This window comes from Micropterus dolomieu, unplaced genomic scaffold, assembly GCF_021292245.1.
Source record: "Micropterus dolomieu isolate WLL.071019.BEF.003 ecotype Adirondacks unplaced genomic scaffold, ASM2129224v1 contig_13314, whole genome shotgun sequence".
Lineage (NCBI taxonomy): Eukaryota > Metazoa > Chordata > Actinopteri > Centrarchiformes > Centrarchidae > Micropterus > Micropterus dolomieu.
This window is the reverse complement of record NW_025742300.1, coordinates 1-20,001: the sequence shown is the minus strand read 5'-3', so window position 1 is coordinate 20,001 and position 20,001 is coordinate 1. Positions and strand designations below refer to the sequence as shown.

The following is a 20,001-nucleotide window of genomic DNA, read 5'->3' as shown; positions in this document are numbered from 1 at the left end:
CTCTCACAAGTTGTTCACAAATCTGTCAAGATCTATGTTAGCGAGCACTTCTCCTTTACTGAAATAATCCATCCACCTCAAAGGTGTGGCATATCAAGATGATGATCACACAGCATGGGTATTACATAGGTGTGCCTCAGGCTGGCCACAATGAAAGTCTTAGATCTTTGAGTTCAGCTCATGGTGAATGGGGGCAAAGTGTTGCGTTTGTGATTTTGTTCAGTATATTTTTGAATTTTATTGTCTTGTCTCCACACTAGAACACTGGATTTGAAATGAAATTTTGGCCATAAAGCTGAAGTGTTGATTTTCAACTTTGAGGGGTTTTATATCGAGATTGGGTGAACACTGTTTGTTGTATAGCCCTGCAGAGTTCCCATTTTTTGGACAATAAAAAAACACAATGACACCTGAAGTAAGCAACTCCCCCATCCTTATCACCTTCTACTGCAGCAGCGTTGAGCGTGTAGTGAACCGACAGTGTGGATTTGTGCATTTTATATTAAATAATTTGGAGACTCAACTCCTCTTTTCTCTCCCAGAGAGAAGGAGGAGGGGGGCTGAGATCAACTTTCAACAGACGGCTGAAGAGACCCAAAGGAAAAGGTGTAAGGTTTCTCTCCCTAAGTGCAGTCTCTGGGCAGTTGATCGTAAAACTGGCCACCTTTGGGAACAGCCGAGATAAGCCTCTCAGTGCCTGAATTGTTAAAATGACAAAGAAACTAACCAGAGATTACAAACAGCCTATCAGAACTCTTCTTAAAGAAAGGGGCAGGAAACCCTAAACTGCTACACACATGTAACCATGGCAACTGACCTTCCTCTGCTTTTAATTACCTCTCATCAAAGGGATACTCCTCGTCACAACCAGGTGTGACAAAATCCAGGACACCAAGGACAGCCCTGAACTTTATGTAAACAAAGACTGCAGTCTCCAAAGACTCAAAGCATTACCTGTTAAATAATTAAATAATCTTTTAGTTACTTGATTACGTTTGCCTCTATTTGAGTAGTTCTGTTACATGTTGTTGCTATCTGTGGTTGATATTATTGCTGAAAAAGAATCTAAATAAGTTACTTTTGCAGTGTTTTAATTTTCAGCAAGGTTAAGGACACTCTTTCAGTTTATGTGTAAACAATGCTTGTTCACAATGCTTTCTGACAACACCTTTAGGAATGATGATAAAGAAATGTCATACTATTCTCTACTCTTAATTGCCAGCTTGAATTTAAGGCTAAATAACTAAATTTCCCAGTTCCTAGGCAAAGATTGTTTTTGGATTAATCTAAGCTGTCGTCATGTAACCTGAGTTCCCCCAAGTGGACGAAATAAGTATTACATGCCATCATTCTGAAATGCTAACCTTTTAAGGTCTAATTACTGACAATTGTTTTCCTGTTACCAAATGCTTAAATTTAGAACGGTACAACCGTTTGACCATTGAGGTTTGATTGTGGGAAGATATTATAATTATTATAGATTATAAATCTATAAATAGATTTTCTTTTCCTTTTATAGACATATTAAAAGTTTAGAAAGACAGTCCCTCGGGAAACCGGAAACGAAGGACTGCCCTCTGGACTGCCCTCTGACAACAAAAGAGCGACACACGACGTTGTTCGCTCTTTTCCCCTTGCTCTCTGCCACCCTCCTCTGCTGGCTTGGTCCAGGCTCTTCAACGGCGCATCGGCACGCGCCCGGCGTGCCCCTCTCCTGGCAACGCCCTAAGAATTCGACCAGCACAACAAAGTCTTAGTTTCGCTTGAAGCTACACACGCGAAGTGCCGCGACTTCAGTTTCCCTCAGTTCCAGCAACTTTACTTGTTTTATTTTCTTTCTTTTGTTTTGTTAAAGTTATCAGTCCGTTAAGTTACACTAGTCTAATTCAAGAACGACCAAGTTCCCCTTTTTAAGTTTTTTCGTCGAGCTAACTTCACCGAGGTCAGACCAAGCCACGTGGTTTCGCCAGCGACAACAAAGGACACCTGAAGAACAGCCGAGTTGCCAGACGGAGTACGGCCAACCCTTGAGGGTTTTTCTTCAGACATGGAGAACCCTGGAGAATTCCCTAGCAAAAAGCCAGGAATCGGGCAGCTAGCGTGGGACCCGTGCAACAGGCCAAGGCAGGCCGCCGACCTACCGTAAGTCAAAACAAGGCATTCTGTGGCCAGTGATGTCCAATAGTTGTTAATCCATTATATTCAGTCCTTAAACCCCTCGACAAGTTTAACCGAGTTATCATCTAATTGGATTCATTAGTTGCCGTATGAGTCAAATGCTTCCCACAACAGGAACCCCTTCTCATTGTTTAGCCATTGTTTATTTCTCTGATGTATTGAACCACCTTTTTATATCACCTTAGTTAGTTAATAAATTCACTGTAATCAAGGAATTGTGTGTGTTGCCTATTTCTAAGTCCCTGCCAAGAGAATTTACCCTTTAGATATGAGACTGACTGATTGATTTAAGTCCGGAGACTCTAGGTTAATAACAACTCCGGTGGTGCCCCTGCGAAACGAGAGCTTTTTATGGATTAATATTTTCTGAATATTAAAATTCATAATTGGGTATTAATTCTCATAAATTTATTAAAATTCATACGTAGTTTAGACATGCGCGTCCTGAACAGCTGCATCCTTACCAGGTGTGGAAACCCAACAAAACGAATGACTGACTGAAGCCGTTTTGCTGCAAACGATGCCGTCCTTCAGATGAGTTCCTGACTCACTGTGGTCACCACCTAATCATCCCCCAGTATAATTACTTTAGTTTTAGTTTAGTTTTTATAAATTGTGTCGTTTAACTGTAATGGATCTCATCCTTATAGCTGTCCTTTTCTTTTGTCTAATGCTTAGAAATTACGAACTGTATAGCTGTTTATTGACATTTATAGAAAAGTATTGGTATTGTGGAAGGATATGTGTTTAAAACACGCGCACTTTAAGATATTACTGTTAGAGGTGCTCCGATCAGGATTTTTAGGACCGATTTGCTGAAAGCAGTATCAGCCAATACCGATCACTGGGTCTATTTGAAGCCTTTTATTTATTATATATTTTTAGATTTGAAAATAAGGGAAATTTAAAAAAGTAAAAGTACAATGTACATTCCACATTATACTGTTAGTATATTGTTAATATTACTTATAATTACTACATTCATTTTAATTTCATATGGTTTACCACTAGCATAGGCCTAATATTATTTCAGTTAGTTGTTTTCATCTATTAAATCCTTGTGCATAAGCACAGTCTACATCTTTCACATGGGCCTACTGCCACCGGCTTTACCAGAGGAGAGAGTAGCAAACCACAAATGGTTTCAGACCGCATAGTGAAACTATTTTGTCCAGCGAGTATTGCATGATCTGATCGGCCTTTTTAGAGACCACCGATTAAACTAGTTAAAGCCATTATTGGCCGATTAAGATTGGTGACCGATCTATCGGAGCACCCTTAATTACTTTAGATTAAAATTAAAACCTCGAGGGACAAGGGCCAAGCCCCAGGAGAGGGACAAACAAAAACACAGCGGACCCGTGAGGCTGACCCTCTTCTCTTCGTGACTTTCAGACCCCTGCATTCAAGGGCTGGCCCTGAGTAGCCTACCTCCATGACTTTCAAATTTTATTTTATTTTCGAGCCCTAACTAGGATGAAAATTTCCACAGACTATTTCATTCATCTCAGCAATGTTAATTATATTCATGAGGTCTCGCGAACATTCAGTGAATTTGGGGGGCTTTCACACCTACCTCGTTTGGTCCGGCCTTTCGGACTTTTCAGTTTGGTCCGAACCAAAATTGCAGGTGTGAAACCTCCCATGGATCATGGTCTGGACAAAAAGACGAAATTTGGTTCTTCTTTTTGGTGTGAAAGCATTTTACGTATGGTTTGGACTTTCAGACTATTTACAGGAAGTTTGGCGAGTGACGTGTAAACCGGAAACAAACAAATGCACAGAGAAAGATATTAAAATAAGGACACAATTATAAATCGCCCGTGACAGATCATCATTTCAAACAGACAACCACTATAGAAGCACACTGCCACATACATCTTTAGTTTCTCCTCAAACGGGGGTGCAGAAGAATTGCTTGTTGTCTTCTCCTCCTGTCCTGTTGGTTATCATGTTCGCACAACGAGGATGTTTAATTGCGTATTTGAACTAGTCTTCCGTATAGTTGGTGCTGCTATAGTTGGTAGTAATGCCATAATAATAACATAGTGGCAAATATGCATATGTTAATTTTTTATTCATTCATTCTTGTCAAAGATACCCGCTGAACTGTTTAGTAAACCAGTCAATGTCAAGTATAGGGAGACGCAGCCCACATAAATGATGACGATAGGACGCAAGTGCGTCATGTAAAGTCCTTTAGTGCGGTCGCAGAATTGCAGTGTGAAACCAAACCAAATCTAATGTATCTAATCAAATAAAAATGTATGAAAACATGAACTTTGTTGAACCCCTTATGTTTGTTTTGTTTATAATTATTAGGTTGTTCAATTTATGTAACTTTTGATTGAGAAACAACAATCAAGTTTCTTATAAAACCTTATCTTGGTCTAAATTAATTTCCACTACTTCTAATGACCAATGGCGTTCAATTCCAGTCAAATGAGTTGAATGAGCCACCAGTAACCGAGAAGACATCCACTTCAGAACACCGTGCTAGAGCTAACGGCCTCGATCACTGCAAGTGTCTAGCAGCCACATGCCGAACCCAAAGGAACCTGAGACAACTCACTGGCGAAAACCTGGGTCTGCACTGCCGTACAGCATGCCAAGCCCGCCTAGAGGCCATGAACGCAACTAACAAAGTAGCTAGCTGTGGGCCTTCGGAGTAACAGATGGTTGAGGAACCACAAAGCAGTAAAGCAAACAACTCGACATGCTGTGGTTAAAAGTTGATGTCATTTAGTTGTGAAACTCATAGCCTCATTCTAAACTTAGTTATCACCATAGAACTTACATTGATTCCTGTCCCTTATTTCTTTAGAATCACATTCTTTCCACAATAGCCAAACTGAATTCACATTGGACCATATTACTGTTCTGTCTCCCGGTGATTGCATTCTGGTTGTTGTTTTAATCATTGTTGTTTTGTTTCTTTATATCCCTGTTTACCCTGACATGTTTTCACTTTAGTTAGTTCATAAATATTCACTTAAATTACAGGAACATGTTTGTACTGTTTCATAAACCCAGGTAAATGCACGGAGGACTCATCATCAGATTTGAGACTGAGTAACTGGTTAAAAATAATTGAACTATTAAGAACTAACTGATCAATAGTAATAATTGTTGTAATTATTAAGCTATACCCTAACAGCCCCCCCCCCCAAAAAAAGTCCAGTTACATTTTATCCTCTAACATTGATGGTGTATAATAAAAGCATTTTCTACACTGTTGTTGATCTGATTTGGACATTAACTCCCTCAAATTAAAGCTGAAAGTGGGAAAGAAAAACTTTAAGTTCTTAGTCACAGTATTGTTCAAAAAAGTCTGAATGTGTTTGTTTAAGCCACAGCAGGGTCAGAGTGACCCAAGATCCTGCAGCAGGACTTCAGCAAAACATTTTAGTGTGTTCATTGTTATCAAATAAAGTAAGTTTTGGACTCTGTTTCCAGTTTATAAATCTTTCGTGGCTACAAAAACTAATGTTGTTATTATCATCATATATGACACCTTCGCCATGCTCTGGTTAGTTTGATATGTCTGATTATGTTGCCACTTTATTTCACTATCATCAAGCAGACAAAAGGCTGCAGAACACTCACGTGGCTCTGGACTGCAGAAGGTGCCGTTCCCCTGAAACCCAGATTTACACTGACAGCCAACACCTGGCACACAGTCAGCCTGATCGTGGCACTGCCGGCACTCCTCTGGGATCAGGCCTGGACAGACAGAAGGGTGGATGATTCATTGAAGAAGGAATTGCACAACATTGTAAAGACTAACTGTAAAGATCAGGAGTTGAAAACATGTCTGTTTGACGAGTAACAACTAGAAAGCACTCAGAACTTAAATCTCCTCCAATGCTGCACAGTCCTCTAATTTAATTCTTAACCTGCATCTTCATCTCCAAGTTACACCTTGGACTTGTTGTGTTCCTCAAACCATGGTCTGCAACAATGCTTATGTCATAATGTTATGGCTGATTGGTGTATATTATATTTTGAACATATAATATTTTGACGTTTTAGCAAAACTCACCTATTTCGTTTTGGCAGCGATCGCCCTCCCAGCCCAGCTTACAGACACACTGTCCAGAGCCTTCAATGCCCTCATCACACCTTCCCTGCTTCCCACAGCTGCAGACTGAGAGAGAGGAAAAACATGACTTCAACTCGCTGATAATTTAAAATAATCTAACAATAGAGTTGTGAAGATGGAGAAGTTATTTCAGGGTTCCTTCATTTCCTCCAAACAGTGTTAGGAGACTGTTAGACCTCTTTGAGCCTTGGATAGACATGAAACTTTCTTGGTTGAATCATCTGTACAAAAGATGAATGAAGGAGGTGGTGCACTTCAGTAACATCCAACCTTAGAGCTTCAGATCATGTGTGCCGCTGACGCTAAAGATTGCATTTTGTAGAAACTTATTCAGAAACATTCAGCAGTTTAAATCAGTTCATTTTGTGATTCTTGATCAGTTTGGGATTAATTCAGTAACCATGGTGACAGCTCTGATTTACACCTCTGACTGGCTTTTTCTCCACTGCAAAGGATGACTTGATAAACGTTAAGGAGATCATTGAAAGAAAACTTTGAAACCTGAACAGAAGATGATCAGCAGCTGCTTAATATTTTCAACAGGGTCTGCTGAGTGAAGACAGCTGGCAGGTTCCTCCTGAGCTGGAAACATACCCAGCTGTGTGATGGAGCGTTACTATGGTGACAGACTGCTGGATACCTGATTGGGGTGAGACTGTCTGCTGACTTCAGATTATTTTTTTTGGGGGGGGGCAGCTACGTGTCTGCCTGAAACGTAAAATCCACATGGAGACAAGAACTGTGATTGGTCAGTTCTGCCAACTACTTTCTGATGTCGATTGTGAATATAACAAGCAACAACTTGAAAAAAGGTAATCTGGCCATTTTCAGTAACATACGTCTAGCAAAGCAATCACTGCTGCAAACCTTCTTATACTCCCTGTGTCATTTTATTATGATCATTTTCCTGGGAAAACTGTCCGCCGAGATTACCTTATTCTGGTATTTTCTTCTGACTTTTAATTTGGGTTCAAACACAGTGTTTTAGTTTTGCGTTGAAATCAAACCCGTGTATTTCCTGTTTTTGGTCTACCTGTGCAGTTGGGGCCGTAGTGGCCTGTGACACACAGTTCGCAGGCTTGTCCTCTGAAGCCTTCGCGGCATCTACATCTTCCTGAACCGCGCACATCATCATCGCATTCACCATTGTGTCCACAAGGGGCCTCCACACCACCTGGGCAAACTGAAATACAGAGGAAAGGGGTAGAGTTAAAAAACACAGTGAGGACAAAGAAGGCTCTTCCTGGTAACAAAAGACGACAATGAGCTTTAAACAAAATGCTCTTTATTATGGCTGACATTTTGCTTTGTCAAACCCAGGTGTAAGAAATAACTTTAACAGAGCCTGGATTCCTGAGACACTTCAGTGTCACCTATACTTCTACTACAACAAGTCAAAATGTAAGATTAAGACTTGCTCTACAAATGGTAGGGTATTAGAGAATTAACATGGAGCCTCTACGAGACATAGGACTTTCTCCAGATGAAGGTCTGACCACAGGAGCACTTTCTTTCCTTCCTTACCTTGACAGTCTCGGCCATAGTGGTTTTTGCAGCACTTCTGGACCCAGGACGAAAACAGACAAACTCTCTTACAGCCCATCCGATGGCTGAAATGATCATCCAGGGTAGAATACCAAGGTGGGTAGCCGTGCCTATACCTGGAGTAAGAGTTCAAGCAACTCTCCTTCTTTCCCTGGAAGAAGGCAGTTTATGTTTATATATTGTGTAAGCTGCTAATGTTCTTTTAGTAGACAGACAGATCTTACTGTGTCATGGTGTCTCAATGGGCAGGTAGGAGGGAAGATGCAGCCACCACAGCGTCCCTGAGACATTTTAGAAAATAAAGCTTCAGTCCAGCTTTCAATACCCTTGTATTAAAGGCTTAGATCAATTTAATTACCATAGTAGTGTATAGGGCTATGTGATATGACAAAAATCTCATATCCTGATATAGGTAATTTCATTTCCCAATTACGATACATATCCTGATTAATTCCAACAGTAACGTTCAAGTAACAATAGTTATAGCTATATGAAAGCCCGGTCACAACAGAAAGTGGCAAATAGACAGACTCGATAGGAAAGATTAGTTTTGTCCCCGCACACAAATCTATTGATTGCAGTGATTACATTTAAATAATTGATTTCAGCCCCAAATGTCTGGGGTGACCAGGCCTTTACAATGAGCAGTAGGTATTTAATACTATCAGATATATCACTAGTTTTTTTACCCCCCCCCCCAAATGTCTGGGGTGACCAGGCCTTTACAATGAGCAGTAGGTATTTAATACTATCAGATATATCACTAGTTTTTTTCCCCCCCCCCCCCCGCACGGCGGTGCCCAGCGGTCCCATTATGGCAATTGTTTAAACGTGTGTTGATAAGCATGCTGTAATTTCAGGAGCTACAGCTATGTATTTAATAGATTGAAGCAGAACAGCAGAAGAAGAACGCCCAATAAGTTCTGCTGAGTGAGGGGGGATTGGAAGGGGGAGGGATAACGGCGGCATAGGTGCGCAAGTCTGTGTGCATGTGTGAGAGAGAGAGAGAGAGAAAGAGAGAGAGAGCACTCCGTTTATTTATTCTCATTTCTAGGCTGAGTGATTATTACCAAAATTGGTGGCTGCTGTACAGAACAGGGGGAACCGTAGCTGAGAGTCCAGAGTGAGAGAGTCTGATCCGAGCAGGTCCAGAGCAAAATCCGGGAATAGTTTAGCCGGGCGGGGGTCCAGGCGGAGAGCGCACGGGATGAGCGGTGTTTCTGGTAGCGGAACTAAATCTAACATGTTATTATGCAAAATTCACTTTTAATTTTAATTATACCGACAAAATGCTCTTCTTCTACAATATAATTAGGCTTATTTAAATGCATTGTGTTGCTGTTTGTTTCCAGCCTACAGTTTACTGATTCATTTTAAAATGTAGGAAATTTGACTGTTTTGATCTGTAATGAAATTAAGCAATTGTAAAATTAATAAACGCCATAACTTCCACACTACTGCAGTCATCACTCAGTTTAAAGTGCTCCCACACAGCTGAGGGCTTCATTTAGTTTTCCCTTTGATGTGAACTGGAGCGTTGCGTTCACTGCTGTCGGCGGAGGTCAGGCGTGCGAAAAAAACCCTCAATAATAGAATCTCATAATTGAAAACTGAATGTGTACCCAACGGTCGAATATTCGGGTCCAGCCCTACAAAACAGAATCAAATGTAATAGTATTAGCAGTACTAACATAAGTGGTTCGGTTCTCCAGGGTGTCACAGTGTGCTCCCAGGCCAGGTGGCTCCAGCAGTTGGTCGATGCCATAGGCCAAGCCCTCCTTGAACGTCAGGTAGCGTTCCACTAACCTGGCTGCATTATCATTAATCAATACAGCCCCCTGAACACACACACAAAATCAATAGCTTTTTAAAACAGTCCACAACAAAACCAGAACAGAACACATATCATGTACTTTCACACCTTTCCTGTTTGGCTAGTATCAAAGAAGTCAATAAAACTCTGGTGTTAATTCAAATAAGCCATTGTTAAATCAGTGAAGAAAGAGTGAAAATTGTACATACATCAGAAAGTTCAAACATAGCGACCACACAGTGGTGTGAACTATCCCAATGTAATATTACAGTACAAAATGTCTCTCTCTTTCTTTTTTTTGTGTCTCTGTTTCTACCTGTTCGTCACTATTTATGACAAATGAGTTCCAGTTACAGACTGGATCTATAATGCCCATCATAAGTTACAGTATTTCTCAAGGAGCTCTTTGTGACACCAGAGAAGGTAAAGTGCTTTCACCAAAATTTGATTTTCCTCTACGGGCCCATGTAGAGCTGATGAAGCAGGATGACTTCACCAATCAATAAATAGTCAGTCCAAACAACTTCCGAAGTTTGAAATCCTATCTTATCTCAGTTTAGAATGATATTTAGGATTGCTACTACAGAAACATGTTTTCCAACTACATTTGCTATCTTATCTAATGATTTTAGCTATTACAGAACCGCCCTAACCCAAGACTTTTTCCTAAGTTAGGACTGCATAGACCCCGTCCTGAACTCATAATTACTGTGGCAACACTACTGTTGTTAGGTCTGTATATCAATTACAATGAAGATGGGGAACAACAAGAACACCAAAATATTACGACTGAAAGGCTACTCAAGCTCTTTTAATTTCCTGGATCATTTATTTATGAGTATATTATCGACTGCAAAGATGATTAATTTTGAATTAATTGTTGTGCTACATCTTAGAGATCGACCGATAAGTTTTTTTTCGGGGCCGATCCCAATTAGACCAATTAGACCATTTGAACGATATGTGGAACAGATATACATTTGCTGTAAAATTTTTAATCTTGGTGTCAAAATTGAGAATAACAAACTCCAACACAAAATAAAAAAATAACAAGATTAAAGTTAATTGTCATGTTTAATCTAAATAGTGAATTAAATAAATTAAAGATCCATCACAAAGATGGACTTAACAATAATAAATTATCATCAACTTTGTCTTTACCTGCTGCCATTTATATTGTATTTATTTTATATTGTTAGGATTTTATTGATGCAATTTATTGGTACTGTGTATTTGTTCTGTTCTTTTTTTGAGCTTTGTAACTCCTTTCTGCTACATAGCAGACACATTAATAAAGAATCAATTATGAAGAATAGTAAACAGAAATAAACTATCATCACTGGAGCAGAGCTGAGGATGAATTAGAGTCTGATAGCTTGGGGGAAAAAGCTGCTCTGCAGTCTGGTGGTTACAGCAGCAAAGTAACAATATGAAATCAGTATCACACTGGATACAAATGGAACATGTAAAATAAACTATATTCCAGCTATTAGCTGAGCTAGTACATGTGTTTGTATAAAACCAAAACACAGCTGCGGTGGATGAGAAAGAGCAGATTAAAATATAGCTTGGTTTGATAGGCTATGTCATTAATAAACCGACCTGCTGCTCATCTGCTGCGGTGGAAATATAACGACTTCTCAGCTCTAGTAACACCCAATATATGAACATGTCGACTTACTAAAATGACTAACTTTCTGTGTTAATCTCCCTCGTAGGTCTACCTGTGGCTACTGAAGTGGAGAGCAGTACCATCATGTTACTACCACATCTGTCTCCAGTTTCTACTCCTCCAGTGGATCCAGCTAACTGGCCATCAGTCCTTAATGACCAGTTACACGTTGATGTGGTGAGCAGGGAACCAACACAGGTTGACAGAGACATTTAGACTTTTCCAAAAAGACACTCGGACAGTAAAAGTCTTTTCTATCATTACATGTTTAGATCACTCATCAAGAAGCTGGCTGAGAAAATGATGTTATCTTAAGTCTCTTAAACTGTTGTTTGGCTGTTATTAAAGATTCAAGCTTTGGTCATAATCTGTTTATAAGTCTTTTTATTCAGAACTACATTAATCAGTGTCTACTAACTCTTGAATAGCCATTAAGCTCAGTAGCACTGGTGGTATCATATGTTTCCTGTTTGACTTCAAACATAGTAGATATAATAATACAGAGTTATTGTTTTTCATCAGAATCAGCTTTATTGCCAAGTAGGTTTAAGAAATTTGCTTTGGTGTTTTTGTGCTAAACAAACATAGCAGGTTTAGGAACATAAGAAAGATTCATCAGGTCTTACTTAAAAATAAGAGATGTTTTTGTGTCATATATAGTGACAACGCCCGACAGAGGGGACTACAACAAAATTTTGATTAAGGCCCCCGAAGGTCTAGGACCGGCTCTGAAAGACAGGATGTTTCCTATCTTTGAAACTTAGCTAAGTTAAGTTAAAACAGGACAAGCAGGTAGGATGGATGTTGTTGCTGTCAATATAAAACAGTGTAGCCAGCTGCCAGGTGCAGATGCTAACATGAATACCTGTTTGGTTTGTGTGTGTTTTCTTACCACCAGGGTCTTGTCACAGCTGTATTTGATGGTGGATCCATGCATGGTGCGGAAGGAGGAGTATTTATCCGGCTGACTGACACCCATCACCTGCACGCACACACAATTAATCTTTTTGTAGAGCTAAAACAGCAAGACCTTCTGCTCCTCATCCTACACCTCCTCCCTTTGAAGGACAACTCTACATTTTTTGGATTAGTGAGGATTTTGAATATACATGTTCATTAGGATGTTTCCTAATGACTGTGGTGACCCCACAACCCTTCCTCTGCAACCACCCCCAGAACAAACATCTTATTTTCAACTCACTTACTGGTGAGCAGGGGAGGTGTGGGAATCACTTTTGGTCTAGGAGTTAAACAATGCAGAATGAATCACCACAGATGTAGGGTATTCAGGAAGAGGAGGTGGGGTGGTATTGACAAGGGCCAACTTGTCGCATGGGCAAACATCAGTTTTTCCTTTTTTAAATTCTGTATATGCTTATTACAACTACATATTTCTTTATCAGTCATATTCATAATCAGTGTGTTGTCTTTCAGGGTTCTCAGTCTGACTATTTAATTGTTGAAAAAGATGTTTCCCAAGGTTAATTAATGACTTACCTCAAATATGCTCAAGTTGTCTTATTCGTTTTTATGCGGATCACACTGTTATTTACTCTGATATATTACAAACCCAGAATTCTTTACAGTATGATTGATTAACTTGGTCCAAAACTGGTTTCATAACAACAAACTCATGTGTATTAATTCTGATGATGTGTCACCCTTTGAGAAAGTTAATTTGTTCAAATAACTTTGACTTGACCAACGCTCCTTTAAGCCTGACACTGATTTTATCATGAAAAGAACATGTGGTTCTCTGAGTTCACTTTATTACTCAATTAACTGTTAACAGTCGGAAAAACAATAATATCTCAGTTGATACTATTTATTATTGATTATGCTTTATATTATCGGAACACCTCTGGCACCTTAATGTTGTATATAATTCTCTAGATTTGTTTTGAGATGTCCATATATAACTGTTATAGAACCTGTTGCTTTTGATTAATGATTAAAGACAAATTCTCTGCTTTAATTGCGCCGTATGACAATGCTACTTCATTTATTATCCTGGTCATTGTATCCAATTTCTCTTGTACTACAGTAGATGGCTGGACATTTTGACAATTTTCAGACATTTACAAAGAAAAACAGTAAATGTGACAATAAATTACGACGTTATTTGCAGCACTACACAGGTGATTTCTTAAAGGTTCAGTGTGTAATATTTCTGAGGATTTATTGACAGAAATGTAATATAATATATATAACTATGTTTTCAGTGGTGTATAAAGACCTACAATAGCCGACAACAGACAAACAGCTCTACAGAGTGCGTTTTGTCATATCGGCGTTCTTCTTCTGCTTGTATAATTCCGGCAGCGTAGACGCCCGTCACTACATTAAATGTGTCCGTAGAAGAAGAAGAGGAAATAATAATGATGAGAAACAGTCTCTGAGTAGTCCTCTGGTTTATTAGAAGTAAGAAGAGAAGTGACATTTGGACAAATAAAAGAGCACACGAGTTATTTAGTACGAGAGCCTACAGCCTGTGGATCTTTATACCATGAAGCCAAAGGAGGCGGGACAGATACAGCTGACGACAGAAATCACGGACATAATCGGTGTGGATTTTCCCAGATGGAAGGCTTTGATGTGGGACAGATGTTTTCAACGGGAGCTGAAGTTGTCTGTTTTCTGCCGGACAGGTAATTAATTTAGTCGGACTTTAGCGATGCTAATGGAAACTGTTGTTTGATAGCTTTAGCTTGAAGCTGGCCATAATCACCGACAGACATAGGGTCTCATTTATAAACGGTGCGTACGTACAAAACAGGGCTGGAAACGTGCGTACGCCACTTCCCACGCAAAGGTTGTGATCTATAAAAAACAAACGGGAGAATGTGCGGTCCTGTAAGTAAACTCTGAACCATCCGTACGCACATAAAGAGGAGAAAGAGAGAAACGGCGACTCACATGGCAGAAGGATGAAACGCTTTGAAATAAATAGGCCTACTATTGTGTAAAATAAATGGAAATATTACCTTTAAGTATTATAGGCTTGAAGCCTTTCTAAATAAACAAACAACCGTTTGATTGCCTTTCCCTGAAATGCGCAAAAAAACCACACAATTTAAGATCATTTGCAGCACACAAAAAGATCCAGATTTAGGATAATAAACACAATCAGAGATTCTGTTTCTGCAAAAGAACGCCTCAAATATGTTGTACAGTTTAATCATATTAATTAATACTTGCATGCAGTGCAATTTATTCTCATTAATAAGGTGAACAGGAGGACAGATTACATCTAAATTGATGCCATTTTCAATGCGTCAGTCGTGCAAATATGAGTGCATAGTTTCATGTAGCCTATTCTCTTCTCTCGATGTAAAAACACATTATGGAAATTATGATGTAAAAACACATTATGGAAATATAAACCTATTTTATGTCATTTACAAGAAGTCATATTTATTTGAACTATCGGCAGCCTCGGTAAGTGAGTGGACTGTTTATGTAGCCTAAATACATGTTTAAACACAGGTGGGATGCATTTGGTTTACTCTCTTGTCAAACGGGGGAATCCAAATTAGTACCTGGGTCATCCCGTCTTGCGTGTGTGTGTCCCCCTCCAGCCAGTGACATCACTACTCAGGAGGGATGCCCGTTCCTGCCTGCAGATCGGTTATAAAGGGGTGGAGCTCCGGTGCCCCCTTTCCTCCGGTGCACAAGTTGTGTGAAAGTGCGTTTTTTTACGCACCAAACAACATGCTTCAGCTTCACCAAAAGGAACGTCAGTGTCACACTGAGTTAAATTTCATTTTGTAGCTTTTCTGTCAGAATTTGCCTCCTTTTCTTCATGCAGTCAGTACATATTAATATTAATGAGGGGCGTTTCACTGACCATTTTTAGGCAACTATGGGCGTTTGAAGGGTCGGACATGGAGCTCCCTCACGTGCGCCACATTTCAAGTTGATTGTGATTTATAAAGGGAACTTGCTTACAACTGTGTGTACGCATGGTTTTATAAGTCTGAATATTTTTTGGCATACGCCATTTTTGGCTTTTGGGCACACATACACTTTTAGTGAGGTTTCTACGCACAGTTTTATAAATGATACCCGTGGTGTGTTTCACCTGTCCACTGCTGTAAAATGTGGGATTAATTTCATGTTGCCTTGCTATTCTCCAGCACTGTGGTTTGGCTTTTAGCGAGATAATCAGATGATCAGTAACATTAATTGGCAATAAAACCCATAATGATAGCTTAGAGCATGGAAGCATCAGCCAACCAAACTTTTACTGCACTGGTAGAGAAAACATGTAGTTGGATTCATTTCATGTAGTTATTCTCCAGTGCTGTGCTTTGGCTTGTGGTGTAAAACATGTAATGTTAGTTGGATTAGTTTCATGTAGTGACTCTCTCTCCAGCGCTCTGTTTTGGTAGCTTCCAGCATGAATGCTCAGATCAGCCAGCTAAACTTTTACTGCCCTTGTAGAAGAAAATCTGTTGTTGGATTATAATTTTACATTTAAGAGTAGGCTTAAGACTTTCCTCTTTGATAAAGCTTATAGTTAGGGCTGGCTCAGATGAGTCCTGAACCATCCCTTAGTTATGCTGCTATAGGCCTAGACTGCCGGGGGATTTCCCATGATGCACTGAGCTCCTCTCTCCTCTACTTTCTCTCCCTCTGTATGCAACCTCATCCCATTATTGCATGTTACTAACTCGACTTCTTCCCTTTCCGGTAGTCTTGTTCTTTCTCGTCCCTCTCCTCTCTCCTCCTATCACTTCCTGCAGGTTTTCTGGCTCTGAAGCTGTGGAGTCTGGATCTGTGGTTGCGGGTCACCTGCTGCCCCCGTGTTCCTGCTCGACACCCTCTGCTGCAACGACTATTGTTACTAGTCCTATTATTATTATTGTTATTATAATCATTAACATTACGATTATTATCATTAACACTACTATAAATATCTGTACCATTTTTCATTTAGTCTATAGCAACATCACCTTTACTGTCTGTACCTCTGTGTGTGTATATTGTGTAGGCTGCCTCCCTCCCCTCTCTCTCCTTCCATCCCTCTCTTTTTCTCTCTGTTCCTCTCTTGCCCTCTCTCTCTCTTTCTCTCGCTCACTCCCCCCTCTCCCCCTCTGTCTCTCTCTTTCACCCCAACCGGTCGAGGCAGATGGCCGCCCACTCTGAGCCATGGTTCTGCTCGAGGTTTCTGCCTCTTAAAAGGAAGTTTTTCCTTGCCTCTGTCGCCTAGTGCTGCTCTTGTTGGGAATTGTTGGACTTCTGCAAATAGCATCACAGAGTACAGTCTAGACCTGCTCTTTTATGAAAAGCGCTGTGAGATAACTGTTGTTGTGATTTGGCACTATATAAATAAAATTGAATTTAATAATTTAATGTAGTTATTCTACAGCGCTCTGTTATGGCTTTGCAACATGGACAGAAATGTGCCCTTACCTTCCTGAGACAAACCGCTGATGAATGTTATTGGCAATAAAACGGTAGCAGCATGGAAGTTCAGATCAACAGCTTCTGTTTGAATACTGCCCTGGTGGAAAACATGTATTTATTTTACTGCTAATAGTGACACATAACATGACCGTGTGCCTATCAAGTGACCAATAATCAATACTTTCCATATTTGCATTAAAAAAAGTGATTTTTGGATAGTGCTTTGCCACTGTGCACACAAATGTGTAATTTGTACTTTTGCATGCTAAGTGCCCATTAAAAACGTTGCACTATTTTACCACAAGCTGAAATTATGGTAATCAATTCTACTTTATGTTTCTGTTGTATTTTAAAAAATTAAAAAAGACATTTTGGTAAGATTTGCATGCTTATCTAATTAATTAAGCAAAGTGAGAGCCTTGATCCTTACCTGACAATGCATTTGTAAACTTCATGTATTATGTGGTTTATATTGGACTGTGGTGCAGAACAGTGAGGCTTACACTTTCCTGTTATCTGTCAATGGTCATACTTGTTGCAATAGAAGTGGTTTTTGAGATGTTCTTCATTTACTTTGGTATGTTAGTCCAGATGAGCAAACCCTCCCAAGATGCAACGAAAAGTATGATTACAGTACAGTAAAATAATGTATTACAGGAGAATGAGAAATCATGTAACACTTCATTTCTTGATGTGGCTGTTGTTTAATGAACAAGTAACAATAATATTCACAATAACATATGGTTTTACTGAATTATCAAGTAACTATAATTTCTTAATATATCAATGTAAAGAAACCTGATTTCTTGACTGGTAACTCTCTGCTATCTCAGAGGACATCTTTTGTTCTGTCTCAAGCACCAGGGGGATGGGGTGCAGTTTGCAACTCTCACCACTAGATGCCACTAAAACTTACACACTGAACCTTTAAAATAATTTTCTTTCTGTGTTGTAATGAACTTCAGAGGCCATTTTGAAAGAGTTACATTTCAGTATCAAAATAATTGATACAGCCATCCTCTTCCTACCTTGGAGTTGCGTATGATGTGAGCCTTCACAATGGCAGCCAGTTGGTCTTGGTGGTCGGGGCTGGAGAGCCAGCGCTGTCGTTCAGGTGGCAGGGAGTTGAGGGCCACGTCTGTGGGCCAGAACATGGTGAATGGCTGGTGGATGAACAACTGGAGCACTGGGAGTAACCCTGCATCCTGTACAAACGGTATAAGTTATAGTAATACGTATGTTTTTTTTCACTAATCCCACTCCTTTAATATTAAAATCTGTTGACTTGCTAATATCAAGTCTGATCTCATATATTTCTAATTAAAAAAAAATAACTTCTCTCAAACTCAAAATTTCAATTTTCAATTCCAGCCAAGCTAGCATCTTTAGGGTTGCTGATGTCTGTCAGTCCACCACTTTGTTTTAGACTTAAATCTCTTGACAAAAACTGGATCAATTGCCATGAAATGTATTGCTCATGTTTACTGCGGGATCCCCTTAACTTTTGAACATTGGTCTATAAACATTACAGTTTCTGTGACTTTAGTTGGTGGAAACATACGCACACAACTCGGCAAAATCACAAAACACTGTTCATGTATGAGTTTTGCCTGCTTCATTTTGCTCTACAATTTCACATTAGCTACAGATAGATATATCCATTGAAATGCAACTTTTGATATGATTTTGTCTATAACTTGTTGAAAGCAATGGTGCTCCCTCTAATGTCCTCTCCTCCCAGTGGGGCGCACAGCTAGAAATAATAAACCAGCACAGGTGAGAAAATATAATTCATGCAACCCAGGGAAAAGCCAGTTCACCAGTACAGAACTGTACTCACCACGAGCATTCTGAAAAAGTCCATTTAGCATATTTAAGTACATTTAGCTGAAACAGCTTTGTGTAACACAATGTGCCACAACCTTTATTTCAATTGTATTTCATTTTCAGTGATTTTTACCCCCCAACTACAGCCCGTCTATGCAATATTTCCTCTGGTTTGTGTTAATGTAGAGAGTGTAGAAGCAGGAGACGGCATCTGGGAAGTAGCTGTAGGAGGATAAGAAGTAATAAGAAGAGGATGTGTAAGTGGTACAGAGAGGAGGCAGAGTGAGGTATGTAGCTACAGGAGGAGAACGGGTGGTGGAAGAAGACAAAGGAGGAGAAATCAAACTAGGAGGTGGAGCGTGTGTTTTTGTTTTATTTACCTCCACGAGTTTGTAGAAGCGGCTGTAGCCATAAAACACAGCAGCTGAACTGAAGTTCATCTAAACAGAGAGAGAGACGTCACACTGCCTGTCTGTCAAGTGATCATCAATCATTTATTAAATTCAATCAAACTCAGCGCACTGTCGAAACATGGATGCTTGGTTTGTCCTGCAGCCTGTAGGGCGTCAACAGGGCGTCGATGTGGTGAATGACTCCATTAGCTGTGATATAATCGCTCTTCACGATCCTCGACCTGTTGTTGACCCAAACTGAACCCTGCAGGCACAGCGAGAGAGAGGGAGGTGAGGCAGACAGGTACAAACAAAGACAAGGTTAGTTTAAACTGTGAGACAGGTGAAGAGACACACACACATCACTAAATATATATAAATAAAACAACCAACCTCTTGCAAGCCATAGACAATTATTCCTGCTTATTCACTTTAGCCAGAGCAAATTAAGTTTTGCGTTGTAGCTTCCAAACATGACAAAACTAACAACGCTAACAAAGTTCGCTATGAAAATGAAAGCTTACTTCATGTTTTGATAGACACATCTGAGGACTGTTTTGCGGCAAGTCTGGCCTCACTGTCCTGTGATTGGCTAGGTTGTTGCCTTCAGCACATACTTGCAATTGGATCCTAGCACTTGTGTTTTTTGTGTAGAATTTTTTGCAAGCCCCTCTAGTGTTATTATTATAAGTTCTAATCGGTGAAGAAAATGCCGACAAATCGAAGAAATGCCACAGAAATGGAATACTATACTACCCTACTGATTGTAGAGAACGTCCAACAGGGGTGATGCTAGCCTGGATTGGCGGAAAGGACAACAGGTCATAGCAAAGACAGATTATGCGCAAAGTCATTCTTTGTTTGGGCTGTGAGTTAATGATATTATTCTATTAACTTACATTCACACAGTAAAACCTTATTTATATATGTGCTTGTGCTTCATTGAGTTGCTGATCAATATTCCGCACTATTAAGTCCAACAGGTAGTCTTTGAAAAGGCAACATTATGGTGTATGTGTGTTACCTGCTGCAGGCTGAAGTGTAGTTTGTATCCCGACGTTGA

At 39.8% G+C, this 20,001-nt stretch overlaps 1 protein-coding gene across 1 annotated transcript in view; it reads right to left on the bottom strand.

Annotated features, from left to right (window-relative positions):
• Nucleotides 1-19,995, bottom strand: part of LOC123966378 (stabilin-1-like) — a 41,825-nt gene extending 21,830 nt beyond the window's left edge. Inside the window, exons 1-11 of the mRNA XM_046042552.1 lie at nucleotides 19,963-19,995; nucleotides 19,069-19,203; nucleotides 18,927-18,986; nucleotides 17,748-17,924; nucleotides 12,203-12,292; nucleotides 9,517-9,663; nucleotides 8,050-8,106; nucleotides 7,805-7,976; nucleotides 7,314-7,463; nucleotides 6,221-6,325; nucleotides 5,785-5,901 (exon numbers count right to left, since the gene is read on the bottom strand). Of these exons, the coding sequence (XP_045898508.1) occupies nucleotides 5,785-5,901; nucleotides 6,221-6,325; nucleotides 7,314-7,463; nucleotides 7,805-7,976; nucleotides 8,050-8,106; nucleotides 9,517-9,663; nucleotides 12,203-12,292; nucleotides 17,748-17,924; nucleotides 18,927-18,986 (1,075 nt within the window). The 5' untranslated portion in view covers nucleotides 19,069-19,203; nucleotides 19,963-19,995. The remainder of the gene's footprint in view (nucleotides 1-5,784; nucleotides 5,902-6,220; nucleotides 6,326-7,313; nucleotides 7,464-7,804; nucleotides 7,977-8,049; nucleotides 8,107-9,516; nucleotides 9,664-12,202; nucleotides 12,293-17,747; nucleotides 17,925-18,926; nucleotides 18,987-19,068; nucleotides 19,204-19,962) is intronic.
• Nucleotides 19,996-20,001: the final 6 nt, after the last annotated feature.